This window comes from Microtus pennsylvanicus, chromosome 4 (genome assembly GCF_037038515.1).
Source record: "Microtus pennsylvanicus isolate mMicPen1 chromosome 4, mMicPen1.hap1, whole genome shotgun sequence".
Classification (NCBI taxonomy): domain Eukaryota; kingdom Metazoa; phylum Chordata; class Mammalia; order Rodentia; family Cricetidae; genus Microtus; species Microtus pennsylvanicus.
The window spans coordinates 20596709-20612728 of NC_134582.1; the positions used below are offsets into that span (position 1 = coordinate 20596709).

A 16020-nucleotide genomic window follows, 5' to 3' on the forward strand; every position below is an offset into this window, starting at 1 on the left:
GGGGGGATCACATGGCTGCTGCCCTGTTCTTATTTGATCTCCAGAGGTATAAGAGAATACCTGGTAAGGATTATATTTTTAAATTTAAAAAAAAAATGTAATTATGTGGGGCTGGAAGCATGGCTCAATGGTTAAGAACACTGGCTGCTCTTCCAGAGGACCTAGGTTCAAATTTCATTCACATGGTATCTTATAACTGTTCCAGTCCTAGGGGTTCTGATGCCCTCTTATGGTCTCTGTGGGCACTGCAGGCAAGGGGTGAACAGGCAGAAATACAGGCAAAACACCATACAAATAAAAATAAGTTAATTTTTAAAATATAAATTCCGGCTAATTTGTGTCTTTGCGTGGGGATGTGCACATGGGGGCGCAGATGCAGAATTCGGAGAAGGGGATCTATTGTCCTGGAGCTGGAGGGACAGGTGTTTGTGAGTCACTACACGGGGGGGGGGGGGGGGGGGGGGGTGGGGGGGGGGTGGGGGGGGGTGGGGGGGGTGTATACTGGGGACAAAGCTAGAGTTCTCTGCAAGAACAGGAAGTACTCCAAACCATTGAGCCATTTCTCTGTCCCTTGATAAATATTCTTAATTTTTTTTCTTTTTTTATTATGCTACCAGGGAGACAGCTCAGGGTTTAAGTTCACTTGGTGCTCATTCAGAGACCAAATTAAATTCCCAGCATCCACATGGTGGGTATTCATGACAGTCTGTAGCTCCAGTTCTAAAGGATCTGGTGCCCTCTTCTGGCTTCCACAGGCACTACATGTTTGTGATGCAGACACACGTGGAGGCAAAACACCTGCACACACAAAACAAAACACACACATTTTTTAAAGTTTATATCATTATTGTGCATGTGTGTGCATATACAGTGGAACGTATGTGCCATGACACACACGTGGAGGTCAGAGGGTAGCTCTGTGGAGTTGGTTATCTCCTTCTGCCTTTCTGTGGTTTCCAGGGATTGAACTCAGGTCACCAAGCTTGTAGAGCAAGTGGCCTTACCTGCTCGGCCACCTTACCAGCACTGCTATCCATTAAAATATAATGCGTGAATAGAAGAGTGGATTCTGCCACATTAAATAGATATCACGATATCTACCATGTTAAATTGAAAATTGGACACATCCCCATGCATAGATCCCACCTTCACTGCCCTGCCTTAACAGTAAACAAATACACGAGAACAAGAAACAGTCACAACACAACCGATAAGCTATGGTAACACCACAGGGAAGACCAGGGACACTGGAGCAGAATCCTCTGGGCAGAAAGTATATGCTTCATCCACTCATTGCCTGAGTATTTTGAGGCTCAGCAAATTCCTGAGAGTCTGGAGCCTGTGTTTATTAGCTGTTTATGTGATAAGGTCATATTTTCATGCTAAGTAGAAAGAGAAAGGGCCATGCCAGGACACTGGAGATACAAGAAGAGCAGCCATTTATACATCAGTGAAAACAAGAGGGGAGGAAGAAAACAGTTCCTGTTTGCATGCTCCCGCTTCCTCAGAAACCCTTCCCCTTGGGTAGCATAATGTAGTAGGATGCCCCGTACTTTCTGCTTTCTGCCAGGAAGCATGTGACACACGTGTCTAGTACAAGCAGCTTTGTCAGCAGCTTCAGCAAAATGAACAATGCCGCAGAGAAACAACTGCTTTTCTGTTAAACACAAAGCCAGGCGTTGGGGTGAACTCAGTTTCATAATGTAGGAACTTGCCCACTATCTTTCTTCTTCCCTCTTTTGCCTGCCTCTGTTCTCTTAAGCTCTGCCTTAAGGGAGAAAAAGTAGAAATGGTAGCAGAATTTTTAGGGCAAAAACCCGCATTTTGGCAGCTCCAACAGGCTAGGTTTGGACACCTGCCCCAGGATGACCAGTGATGGTGAAAACCAGAGAAAGGAGATTGAATTCATGAATTGGGAAGAGGGATGAAAAAGGAGACCCATGACTCCAAGTTCATCCTTGGGATGCTGACAAAAGCTGTGGGTTGAAATACAAGAAGAGCCAGGCTGTGGGAATGCATATCTTTAAACCCTGCACTAGGGAGGGAGGCAGAGGCAGGGTGGACCTCTGTGAGTTAGGGGCCAGCCTACCTAGTCTATAGAGTGAGTTCCAGGATTGCCATGGCTACACACAGAGAAACCCTGTCTCAAAAAAGAAAGACAGGAAGAATTGTGGCAGGAGGCTAGAAGCATGCATAACTAAGCAAGGAAGAGGGCCAGGTGCATGCATAATTAAACAATCCTCTATCTATCTTTGCTTCTGCAAGGTGAGCCAGGGTTGTTGCTGGTGTCACCTCTGAGGATGTGACCTGGTTTCTGCTGCTGCTCTAGGGTGTAGCTGTGTCCTAGAGGATAATTGACCTTCCTAGGGTGAGGTCTGTCTTGAGAGGTCTTGCTGCTTTTGGAATCCAGGTGTTCGGAGGATGCTGATTTCTGTGGCTTCAGCCTCGACCTGGTGATGAGACAGGTTAGGGGCAGGCACTCCTTAAATTTTGAACATGCGTAGGCAAAATCAGGCAGGACTCTGGCTCCAAAGCAAGGAGTCAGACCCAAAATGAAGGCAGAGCTACCAAGATTTCAGTCTGCTTTTAGTTACCTTGAGGCCCCAAATGAGGAGTCAATGCTTTTGTGGTTATTATTTTTATTATTACATTTTTATGAAGTGTGTGCATGTGTGTGTGTTACAATAAATGTGTGGAGGTTAGAGAACAACATGTAGGAAAGGGTTCTCTCCTGTGACCGTGAGGGTCCTGGCGTTTGAACTCAGGTCATCAGGCTTGGTGGCAACTGCCTTACCCAGCAAGCCATCTCATTGACTCCACGAAAGCAGTTTCTAAGAGCCCATCGTTAAAGCAAAGCCGGGGTATCCTAGTGCAGGGGCAGACCCAAGTTTTGTGCAGCTTAACTCTTATACCACGTGGAGCCCTTTTAAAGGAAAAGAACACATAATGGATATCAAGATGGGTTTAGGGGCCTAGAAGGGTGGGCTCAAGTAGGGAGTGGAAGGTGTTTGATGTCATCCGTATTCACCAAACAGGCTGAAGCCCTAAAGACAGATGAGTTTTCTATCAAAAACTTTCTCCTGCAGTACCCTGGGAGAATTTGCGGCTACATGTGTGATTATAGCATACGTGTCTGAAGGATATCTAGGCCGGATAGATACTCACTGACCTAGACTGGAGAATGCTACATCAGGGATGCATACGTGTGTGCCCTGAGCTGGCCCTGCACACTGCTAGGCTTCCAGTTAAGCTCATATTGCTGGGATCTGGAGGCACTGGATCACAGTCAACCTACCCCCCCAAACACACACACACACACACACACACACTCTTCCAGAAATGGGTCCCTAAAGCAGTTTTCTTTTTAGGGAACTTTTGGGATCTCGAAGACAAAACACTCCATACTCCCTGCAGTTTTTGCTTTTGAATTCATGAATATCAATGACATCACATCGTCTATGCAAAACCCCCAACCGGGCAGACACCAAGCTAATTGAGATTGTGAGTAATGCCCAGGCTTTGTTCTTGTTCCCCAAAGGCTAAGGAATTAATAAAAACCCATACAAACCTTGAATCCTTTTGTTTGGTGGGTAATTGGCTAGAAGGAGTCTTCAGAGGGTCCCCTGAGTCTTGCAAATGTGACAAAGCTTGACAGACAGACAAAGGCTTGGTGACTAACCTATTTTTTTTTAGGGATATGCAGCAGGGCCACAGCTCCAAACATGCTCCCTCCCATCCCATCGGAGGGCCCCTAGACACTTCTTTAACAAGACACAAAGGCTGGAAAGAATGCCTTAAGAGCCTTTCATTTGCTCCTCCTTCCCCCTGGAAGTTTCTCTCCTAAGACACCCTCATGGCTACCCCTAGCTTTCTGCAGGTCTACTCAAATGTCCTTTATTAATAAGCAAGGACTTCTGAGTCTGAGTAAAAACGACAGCCCCTTCCCCGCCCAGGTGCAATCTCCTGGGTACCACACCAGACTTACACGTGACATTTAACATCCTGCAGTTTGCCATTGCCTGTTACCTCCATGTAAATGTAAGTTTCATGGTTGGGGGGCAGATGCATGAGAAAGAGAAATGAAAAGGACAGGACTTGGGTGCTCCTGGGTGTGGTGGAGGAGAACGTATATTGTAGATAGAAACAGAAAGTGTAGGCAGAGATAGGGACATCAGGGAGAGTCCAGAGTCAACATGACCCTCAGCTGGGCCATATGGGGAGATGAGGGAGGGGAAAGGAGAGAGTGGAACCAGGTACAGCAGCCCGGAGGCCAGAGGAACAAAAGGAGGCAGGTAACCAAAATGTCTGGATTATACAGGGAAGAACTTCTGGTAGGAAGGGCAGCCCAGCCCCTGGGGGCAGGTAGAGGGCAGAATATGCCAACCATGCCCTGTAACAGGTAGGGACTGAGGGGTGCTAGGAGAACCTGGTCCTAGCATTGAACCAGGTCCGCTTTGATGTGCTAAACAGGCACCTCAGCCATTTGTCCCTGAGTGTGGAACTTAATAGCCAGGGCCTCTGTTTTCTCTATTGGTGTTTGTGAAAGAGTGTCTGGAAGAGTGTTAACACACAGAAGCCACTGAAAATGAGTGTTTGCTGACTGAATGAAGTATGAATAGGTAAGGGGTGGGTGAATGGACGGACAGATGGATGGGTAGGTGGGTGGATGTGTAGATGGATGGGTGGATGGATAGATGGATCGGTGGATAGATGGATGGATCGGTGGATGGATGGATGGGTAGGTGGGTGGATAGATGGATGGATGCATGCGTGGGTGGGTGGATGGGTGAATGGATGAATGGGTAGGTGGGTGGATGGATAGATGGATGGGTGGATGGATGGATGGATCGGTGGATGGATGGATGGGTAGGTGGGTGGGTGGATGGATGCATGCATGCAAACATGGGTGGTTGGATGGACGGGTGGATGGGTGGTAGTTGTTGATCCAATGGATTACTGAGATAAAATGATAGAGCCTGGTATTGTGGCCCAGGACTATAATCTCAACACTCTGGAGGCTGAGACAGAAGGAGCTAGACTTCTAGGCTAGTCTGGGCTACCTAATGGGCTTGAGGCCAGTCTGGCTACCTAGTGAGACATTATTTATTTATTTACTGGGAATCTGATACCCTCTTCGGGCCTCCGTGGGTACTATGCACACATGTAGTGTGCATGTATGCAGGTAAAACATCCATATGCATAAAATAAATTTTAAAAAAAGTCAAAGCAGGGGCTAGAGAGATGGCTCAGTGATTAAGAGCACTGGCTGCTCTTCCAGAGGTCCTGAGTTTGATTCCCAGAAACCACGTGGTGGCTCCCAACCATCTGTAATGAGATCTGGCGCCCTCCTCTGGCATGCGGGCATACATGAGGGCAGAATGTTGTATACATAATAAATAAATATATCTTTAAAAAAAAAGTCAAAGCAAAGCCAAAGCTGAATGCGGTGGTTCATGTGTTTAATCCCAGCACTTGGGAGTCAGGGGCAAGCCAATCTCTGTGATTTCCAGGCAAGCCTATTCAATATAGCAAGTTCCAGACCAGCCAGGGCTGTGTAGTTAAACAATGGTCTCAAACAAAACCAAACAAAATGACATTAAAAGTAATGACAAAGAAGGCTTCAAACTAATTCTAGAAACAAAAGTAGAAATGAGTCTTTTGGTTTATTAAATACAATTGAAGGCAATGCAAAAGCATAAAATAAAACACGGAGTGGAACCTAGATTGTCTGTGTGCCCTGCTGCTCCAGGGGACAGGAACACCCAGGCACTTGTGTTCCCCTCTGAGAGCCATGTCTTCCTCCCTGACAGGATCATCCCTATTTTCCTCATCCATCGGCCAGAGAACAACATCCCTTACGCCACAGTGGAAGAGGAGCTGATTGGAGAATTCGTGAAGTATTCCATCCGCGATGGGAAGGAAATCAACTTCCTCCGAAGGGACTCGGAGGCTGGTCAGAAGTGCTGCACCTTCCAGCATTGGGTGTACCAGAAGACCAGCGGCTGTCTCCTGGTCACAGACATGCAGGGTGAGCGAACCGCACCGCCCGGTTCTGGGGATGCTGGGGGCTCTGGGGCGTTTCTACTGGTAGGAGGGAGGAGGGAAGGGGAAGTAAAGAGGAGAGGTCTACTGAGTACCAACAAGCATCTTCTCCCTAAGATGTTATTCATGTCCAGTTGGAAATGAAGCTTGGCAATGGATGACTGGCCGAATGAAGTAATAAAATTCATATCAATGACTACCCGCAGTGCCTTCCACTATAAAAGGTTGAGGCTAGCTTCATGATTACACCCCGAAATTCAGCACATGTGGAAGTCCACATGTACTGCCATGAGTGAGTTGAGATGTAGTATTTATTTCCCAATAAATCAAAGTGTCACTGGAACCTTTAGATCTTGGGCTCTCCTGTGGAATTTGTAGTGTGCTTTCCAGGTACAGAGAATTTTTTAGGAATACAGCTTCTTACAGGAAACGGACATGTCATAATTAGGGTTCTTTCTGGAACAGACTGGAGACGAGTATGTCTGGGTATCCCCCAGGGAGTTGGCTTCAGGACCTCTGCAGATACGCACTTCTCTAGATGCTCAGGTCCCTTGTCTAAAATGGCATCGGGGTTGTATACCTCTACATATTCTTCCGTATACTTTGAGTCATCTCTAGATGACTTCTAGCACCTAATGCAACATAAATGTCCTCTAAGAGAGTGTGCTACATTGGTCTGTACATGCTCAATATATATTCAGTATTTTCAAATATTTTCAGTCCCCACCCACTGATGTGGAGGAAGGACCAGAGAGCTACTGTCTTGAGCGCATATAGCTCATTTGAGAAAGAAGCCCAGAAAATGGCAGAAGACAGAGGAAGCACAGGCAGTCAGTAGAACATGGGCAAACTCCCAGTTACTACCATGGGCAACTGTGCTCTGCTGGAAGCCTGCATTGAGTACACTCCCAGAATTCCCTGCCCAAGTATGGGGAAGCAGGAATGATCAACCACAGCTCCCTTTAGCACCAGCCAAATGTTGCTCACAATGGTGGCATTGATTCTCCTGTGTTCCACTCTTGCTGCATTGGCAAAACTAAGGTTTTAGGCAAAGTAGTACCCACAGGTGGAACCAGGCAGAAAGGACAATGATACAAGAGCATTATCCCATAGCACAGAGAAACAAAGACACAGAGAGAAACAAAGACACAAAGAGATAGACAACAGATAGTCAGACAGAATTTGCAAAACTGTACAGAGAGTTGCCTACATACCCTCTGTGGAGCTTTGCCAGATGATCACAGCTCATGTAAGGGCTGCACATGATCAAAACTAGACGTGAACCCTGATCCAGCAGAGTGGCTAGACTACAGGAGGGACCAGATTTCTCCAGCTGTTGCATACATTCGCTTTTCCGTGCTTTTTATTTATGCTCCATGCTAATCCTGTATAGAATATACTATGCTCCCATTTTACAGATGAAAAAGCTGAGAGCAAGAGCAGTGGTTTAGCTTTTGCCAGTCAGCTAATAACTATAGAGGTGTCCAAGACCCCAACCTACATTTTCAGAGTCTGGATATTGCACTTTTTGTACAAGATGTCAAACGAACAAATTTGCAGTCGAGTTACTTTCCAGGCTTCTCAAGTATCCCCTAATGTTAAAAGGTTCTGATGTGTGAATACTCCCAGGAATGACTTCACACACACACACACACACGCACACGCACACGCACACATTCTGAGCAGACAGCTGTTTGTTCTATTGCGATTCTGGCTGTACAGTTGTTCTTCCCAAGCTGTCACCTTCGGAGTTAATTTTGCATTAAATGTATTTTGTCTGCGAAAGAAGAGCACCCTGGAGCTTCACGCACAGCTAGTTTTGCTCCCAGGCACTGGTAAACACTGCGATGGAATATTACATCTCTCCGCAAATGATGTGTGCGCTCAAATGTGTTGGCACAGTGCTTCATAACAGGGCTTATTTACTGTCTGCTGCTCAGAAAATCTCTCCATTGCCATCGTCCTTGTGGCGCCAGTACGCACATCATCTGGAGGCAGTGTCTTGGCTTTGTACACACCACAGTTAAAAGTAAGAGAAACAAAACCGAATGTGACTGTCGTCTTCCCCGGGTGCATTTGTTTGTTGATAGAAACTTGATGGGACTGTAGGTCTGTAGGATCAAGGGTGAGTCCGTGGTTAAGACCCAAGACCTGTTGAGACCACTAGACTTTCTAAAGAGCCATCCCCAAGAGGACCACCAACCCTGCCCTTCCTCCCATTAGAAACACCCCGTAGGCCACGATCAGCCACACTTCAGTCTGACAGGTATGTGCACATCAGATTGAAAGCACTGCCCACCAATGATTGCTGGAAACCTTTGTTGAATTACTGGCAAATAATTAAACCAAGTGAGCTAGGTTTCTGGAAAATTCTCCATCTACATCTCCCATTTCCCCAGAGGTACTCTGAGACTACACACACACACACACACACACGCACATCTACACTACATATCCAGCTTCTAGGTGAATTCTGGGAACCTGGATCTGATCTCAGGCTCACACACTGAGCCTTCTTCCCTGACCTTGGCAGCCTACTTTTCCAGACCAAAAATGGCAGCTGCCAACTGTGAGGGCAAGGGAGGACACTGCCCAAGCTCAAGCACCTGTTGCCAAATGACTTATAAAAATTGACCCTTCCTGGAACTTAGAGCTGCGGTGTTTAGACAGGACATATCATGGAAAAAGATGTCCAAAGGGGCCTTTGCAATTTGGCATCTTTTAAAAACCATTGCACTTTCCACAAATGAAGCAATATGAATCAGGCATTCATGTGTTCCCGTTGTTAGTATCTTTGGAAGAATGAGCTGATTCAGCTTTTAAAAGGTTCGCTGGGATGTCCAAAGTGCCACGTTTAGCTCACAGGTACATGTACAAAAGCTGGGCTGGCTGCCAGGTGACTCACCCATCTGACTAGCAACATGGCAGCATTTTCGCCATCCCTTTGGTGGACACAGATGAACCAGGCATTCTGCCTTCTGCTTGCCTTCCCTGGGCCTCTGGGATGCAGAGCCGTGGAACCAGGTTGTCATCCATTCTCATCCCAGCGTTGGCTTTAGAGAGACCTGGGACCTCCATACCCCAGACTGGTTTGTTACCTACCTGCCTGCTCCATGGCCAAGTTACCTACTTGGTGGCAGGGATATCACTGTTTACAGTCCAGCTCATATAGGACCAGAGTCAGAGATATGTCAGAGTTGTCCAACAGGTCACCACTAGATTGCACAGGTTGGGAGTACCGAGGCAGGGCAAGTGCCCAGAGCCACCCTCCTAGGAATTCAGAAGCAGGAAGATAGAGCAGGAAGATGCTAGAAGGCCCAGGGACCTCTACAGTCTGGGCATGAGCACTGATGATCTTCCTAATTGCGAGCCTGGGAGACAGACTGAGGCTGGGGCAGAGGGAAAGTGGACAGTCCTTTACTGTAGTAGGATGCTTACCTTCCTCATGCTAGAAGACAGCAGCCTGTTCATTGCCCTTGCACCTCTGTCTCCCTAGCTACTTTCCAGCTGCCCTTCTGGGAGCACAGTTGGCAAAGGGGCCGTGTGTGCCTGGGCTTACAGCTGAGCCAGAGTAGGAAACTCAGTAGCCGTTTTATTGTCTGGGGTTTGGTATTTCCAATCACCACCATGGTTCTGTGAATGAAGTTATTGAAAGTCTTAGATGGCTGGGCCATCTAAGGCCTAGGCCAATGGCTACAAGCCCACCCATAGCCTGTGAGTGTTTCCTAGGATCTGGAAATTCTTCAGCGAATGATAGGAAACTGTCTTAGTGGAAGTGAGAATTGTGGATGTGGAGTTTGCCTGTGAATATGCTGCCTTGAACTTGCTTATTTTTGCCATTGACCAAGGCAGTCCATGCTCATGCTTCCCTCTATTTAAGGATTTCCACTTTCAGTGAAGAGCAGGGGACCAGATGTAAGTTCAAGAGACATCATTTCTTGTGAGAAAACTCATGGGGAAAGTACCTAGTCTCAAATTCATCAGAGAGCAAGCGAGTCCCTGCTCCATCCTGGGGCAAGGATAAGTCTGAAGGAGGTCTGCCCTTGGGGACTGCTGCCAGAGTCTCAGGTCTGCCCTCCCCATCATTACTTCCCACACCAGGCACAGGGCAGGAGGACTGTGAGTCTCCCGAGGCTCTGGGGGTAGAAACCGGGAGGTGAGTACACACATGGACCCATCCAGCCTGGGAGAGCCCCTGACGAATCCTTCTCATGCTCCCTTTAACAATGCTGTCTTTTCTCCACAGGTGTGGGGATGAAGTTAACTGACGTCGGCATAGCAACACTAGCTAAAGGGTGAGTAGGAAAAAGTGAAGTAGGTGTCATTTCTCATTGGGTTCCGACAAACGCTGCTTGGCTAATGTGGACCGAGTGGATTTCTTGTCTTTACTGTGGATGACAAATGGTCTTGGGAATGAGTTCAATTCATTTCTTTTACTTACATAAAATATTTATGGACTTTGTTCTCGGGGGGGGGGGGAACACATTGCTTCCTAACTTTGAGGCAAACAAGAATGCCTGCAAACACATTGCCAGACTAGCTGACTCCTCGGAGGAGTGTCCTGGTGAGAAAGTATTCTGGCATCACTGGGATGTCTTTCAACCTAAAACCTCCAGTTTCTACACTTACTATCGTCTCTATTGAAAGCTTTTGTTGTTTTGGTTTTTGCAATTGAGCCCAATAAGTTTTACGTGTTTATGATTAGTCCATTTTCCTCCCCAAAAATCCTTCTGGTGGCTCACCGGCACGAGAGATTATTACAGAAGCTTGCATCCCTGGCTGTCTAGCTAACTTCCCAGCTGCCTGCCCGGGAGCACAGGAGCCATTCAAATGCCCGTGACTGGGTACCAGTGCTGTTGGTTTTCCTTCCCTAGTTGAATGCAAGGATTCTGGTCTGCTCAGTTGTCCACTCAGGTGACACTGCGACTATTAGCCAGGCTCTTAACAAACTGTCTCATTTTGCTGCTGCACCTGGGCCCCGCTGAAGAGAAAGCGGCTATTCGTGACTTCTTCAAAAAATATTTTTAAATGTATTCTGTGTGTGTGTGCATATATATATATATATAGAATGTGTCAGAGAGGTTGAGGAGAAGGCAGGAGCTTTTGAGAGAGACTTGGTCCAAATCTGGGCCAGGCCCTTTACCTCTTCTTCTCTTGGTGGTAGCATGGCTCATGGCTCCGTATGTCTGTCTGATGAGCGGGATGCCTGGATAGGCTCAGTTTCCTCCTGTTTGTGACATCTTGTGCCTGATGTTAAAAGCTGTTCACTTCAGTGTCCTCCCTAGGTGAATGTTCCCGTAACCTGTGGTACCCTACCTGTGAAGGCCTTTGGTTGTCAGAGCACTTTCCCAAGTGGAATCGTCTCTTAAGACTCGCTGTTATCTGTAGAACAAGACAAATTCCATTTCAGCCAGACTTGGCTTGCCTGCCCATCAGCCTGGGGTCCCTGTGGTTTGCTGAGGATCCCCCCGGCTAATCTACCTCCAGACCCTGTCACCGATGTTGACTCAACAGTACTCCCTACTCTTGCTCACCCCTGCCTGTTGCCAGGATACACAAAATTCCACAGCATCACCTAAAGCAGTGGTTCTCAACCTTCCTGCTGCTGAGGCCCTTTGGAACAGTTCCTCATGCTGTAGTAACCCCCGCAACCATAAAATTATTTTTGTTGCTACTTCATAACTGTAAGTTTGCTACTGTTATGAATCATAATGTAAGTATCTGATATGTGACCCCTGAAGGGGTCACGACCCACAGGTTGAGAACTGCTGGCTTAGAACAACCTCCTACTAAACCAAAACAGCTCGAGAAGTCCCCAAACCAAAGTGAGCACAAGAGGCTGGTGATTTACGGCGTCTTGTGAAGCATGTCAGCGGCTTCCAGGAATGAGAGAGCTCCGAGCGGCACTCCCCCTCCTAATTTAAAAAGAAATCTAAGCCCTTGGTTTTGTTCTCAGCTTTTATGTTACTTTTCTAGCCTGGGACAGTTGCCCAAGGCCCATTAGCAGAGAGGATGGCTGGAGCCAAGGGCAGAACGCTGCCTGCAAAGTGGCACTTACGACTGCTTTCCCACCCAGGGAGAGGTGGGAAGGGAATTCTGCAGTGTTCGAAAGGACTCTAGATCAGCTTGTCCGGGTTTTAAAGTTTTCTTTACAAGCTTAAAGAAAAGTCACACATTAAAAAAAAACCCTGTATTTTAGAAGCTTGATTTGAAAAGCCAATAAATGGGGAATCGCTCAGAGGATGAGGGGTGTTAGGGCTTCCTTACACATCCTTATTCTCCGAGGGAACTGTGACCATACTCACCACCTAGATTCCCAGGCTTTCCTTCCCTCTGGAGCAGGGCTGAGCCAGCAGTGATCTGGGGAAGGGAAGGAAGGGGAGGACCAGTAGCATTCTCTGCATGAAGGAGGTAGGTACATGGGGTGGGGGGTTACGCACCCTTGATGTGCAGGAGTTTATCTCACACGCTAGAAAGCAAGATCTGTTTGAAGAAATGTTCCCCTCAAAGCCAAAAGCTGCAAATGGACGGAGAACAATGGTAGCCCACTGGGAAAGGGTTCAGACTCAAAGATGCTCTGCAGATCGGACAAAACTGTTCACACTGAGTGCCAAGGAACAGGGGAAAGAAAGAGGGGGTGTCAGACTTTCCGAGTACAAGGGAGGAGCTGGGTGAATGAGGATCCATGAGACACAGTTTCTCTATTCTGAACAAGCTTACGGATGAAAAGCCTGGAGACAGAAAGAGAGTTGTGAATTCTATGGGAGGCTGGTCCCCTGGCAGCCCTTGGCTGTAGAGAAGGACACGGTCCTAAAATGTGGAGCCCTGTGTCATTTCAAGACATTTCCAGGCTGCAGGGATGAAGGGGAAATGGCTAATCTGGCAAAGTGTTGGCAAGCATGAGGACTTAGGTTCAGTTCTAAGAATTCACACACACACACACACACACACACACACACACACACACGCACACACGTATATACTCTCTCTCTCTCTCTCTCTCTCTCTCTATATATATATATATATATATATATGTATGTATGTAAATAGTCAGACATGATGGCTTGCACTTGTTATTCCAGTAACAGGAGGAGGGGGCAGAGACAGGAAGCTCTATTCCAGTTGGTCAGGCCAGGTCAAAAGACAAGAAGGTGATTGACACATGAAGAATGACACTGAGATTGGGTTCTGTCCTCCATACAATGCATGCATTTATATACACATGCATGCATACATGCACACATCCTTATGTCTCAACCTGCACATTTATTTATCTCACATCCCAATAAATGCAACCTGTCTTGTTCTGTAATGAAGTTAGAGATATTCAAGGGAAGACTGGGATGCGGTTTGGCGAATAAATAATCTATTCATAATCTCATAAAATAAGGAACCGTTATGACCTGCTCATTGCAACTTTCATTTGGCATGATTCTGGAAACAGCGCTGTCACAGTCCTCCTGGGCTATGAGTATTATTATGTCTGGAGGTGTCAGCCACCCTCCAGATAGACTGGAGAGCCTAACTGGCTCTTGGATTACATTTCTGAGTTGAATTCCTCAGACACCTGGAGTTCTCTTAGAGAGACAAAGAAAGACACTCAATCTGGCAACTGGGGATTTGGAAACTTAACCAAGCCATGCAGCGAGAACAGATCTGTACTGGTTACCAGGGGCCCTGCAAGCATCTCTCTAGGCAGTGGAGTCCCAAGGAGAAAGTGGAGGGGGGAGGGGTCATGATTTAGCCACTAGAGGGCAGCAGAGGCTATAGTCTCTCTGGGTTTTTTAAAAAAGGCTCTAGTCACATGGTTAGATGGAAGGGAAACAAAGAGGGGGATTCTGAGCAGAACTTCCCTTTTCGCTGTGGCCCAATGAGATGGTTATGACTAGCTACCAAGGGCACCTCTCAGTATGGCCTCCTGCCAGGAGGTGCCTGTCTACCTTCGGAAGGAAGAACACCAGGTGTAAGGAGGCACGGAATTGTCAGGCATTCCTGATATGGAAACCACATTTGAGAGACTCTCACCACCCAGGATGCTTGGAGGTTTGCAAGGGAAAAGCCTTCACCTTACATTTTGGCAAGAAGCTTTTGTAGCAGTGAGCTGTGTGTGGGCTTGGACCTCCAGGGCCCAGCAGAGCCCGACAGAACACATTTCTCCCCAGGTAGAAGTAGCATGGTGTTCTTCTGGCCCCTGCCCAGAAGTCTTACAAACAGTGGCTCTGAGGAACTATCTTGCATGTTTTGTGTGGAAGGCCAGGTGAAGTCAACTCAGAAATGATTATAACTGGAGTTTAAAAAGCAAAGATCCAGTAAGTAAAATTTAGCAAAGCTAAGGTTTCTAAAACTGAAAAACTCCGTGTGTGTGTGTGTGCGTGTGTGTGTGTGTGTGTGTGTGTGTGTGTGTGTGTGTGTCTAATACAAAGTTCCTTATCCCATTGTGCTAGATTCTTAGGCCACGAACGCAAATGTTTAAAATTGCAAGAGTTTATGGTTTCATAGCTCTGGAGGCTGAAAGCCTGAGAGGGACCAGGAGGTGTCTTAGCTTTTGTTTTTGTCTTTCTGTTGCTGCAATACAATATTCTGACAAAGGCCACTTAAGGGAGGTTTATTTTGGCTCATGGTTCAAGGATGTGTTCCTTCCTGACGAGGAAGCAGAAGGAAGGAGGGATGGAACACCTGCTCTCACGCACACTCAGGAGGCAAGCGCAGGGAATGGTACCTTCCATAGTGGACAGTCTTCCAGCCTCAATTAATTTAAAATGACTCCCCACATGCCTGCCCATCGGTCCTTCTCCTAGGTGGTTTTAGATGCCACCAAGTTGGCGACCGAGATTAACTCTCACAGCAGATCTAGTTCTGTCTGGAGTCTGTTTCATGCCTGTCTTCTGCCTTCTGGTGCTTGACTGTACTTAATGGTTTTTTATTTGTAGATGAATCACTAGAACTCTGCCTCAGACATCATATAGGTTTCTCATGCGCCTCTCTCTTTTCTTTGCTTCATATGTAAATATCAGTAATGCTGGGATCTCATCCTAAGTCATTAGATCTACAGTAGCCACTATTTACAAATAATATCACCCCTGAGCTTCTTGGAAGGACAGAACTTTTTGGTTATCTGCATATCTAAATAACAGGAACGGTAGCAATGGGTTTCTGCATCTGGGTTCACATTGAAATGATGTCACGAAAGCCTAGATCTGTAGTTTCCACCGAGTCTGAGGGCAGCAGATGGTGTATGTGGCTTGCACATCAGGTCATAAACTGAGGGCTGTTTCCTATTGCTTGGGTAGATGACAGCTTGGTGAAATTAGACTTGCGTCCTCTGAATACATCTGTGGTTAATTGGTCTAGAAACATATGGACTTGCTGCATTTTCCTTCCCAGGCAAAAACCATTTCACAATAATGGTTGCCAGTTGGAGAGAACAACAGGGCAAAGCCCAACATTCAAGTTGAGACAGAGACCAAATTTAGAGAAGAAAAAGACTCTGAATTCTGTAGACACCGGGTGGCAAAACCTAAAAAATGTGCATACCTCTGGTAAAGCTGTGGAAGGGTTCAGCATTACCTGAGTCCAACTTCAAAGTGTGCTCTGGTTGGAGCATCCTGCCTGGAGGTTTGTGTGCTTGAAGCTTTGTCTTTAGTGAGCAAAACTGTAGAACTGTTGAGCCGTGGGGTCTGCTGACCATGGGGAAACAACAGGAAAAGATTGATGTTGGTCTTATGGAATGAGGTGCCACAACCCAAGGCCACGGTGCACACTTGGCCCCTTCTGCACTTGGCCATCTCTCCACCATATTGCAGCGTAGCCAACGGCTCTCACCAGGATGTGGAGGCCACATTTGGAATCTCTAGCTAAATAAAGTCTTTTTCTTTATGCATTGCATCTGGGTAGCGTTGCTTGTTTTGTTGTTATAAAAGCAAACAGAGACAGAGAAATTTGGAAATGTGATGTGGAGACCCATCTGGGCTGAGATCA

At 46.9% G+C, this 16020-nt stretch overlaps 1 protein-coding gene across 4 annotated transcripts in view; it reads left to right on the forward strand.

The window, feature by feature from the left end:
- Alpk2 (alpha kinase 2) overlaps positions 1–16020 on the forward strand; it is a 111833-nt gene that overhangs the window by 92744 nt on the left and 3069 nt on the right. For all 4 annotated transcript variants that reach the window (XM_075968462.1, XM_075968463.1, XM_075968464.1 and 1 more), the window contains 2 exons: positions 5811–6028; positions 10289–10337. In XM_075968462.1, the coding sequence (XP_075824577.1) occupies positions 5811–6028; positions 10289–10337 (267 nt within the window). The remainder of the gene's footprint in view (positions 1–5810; positions 6029–10288; positions 10338–16020) is intronic.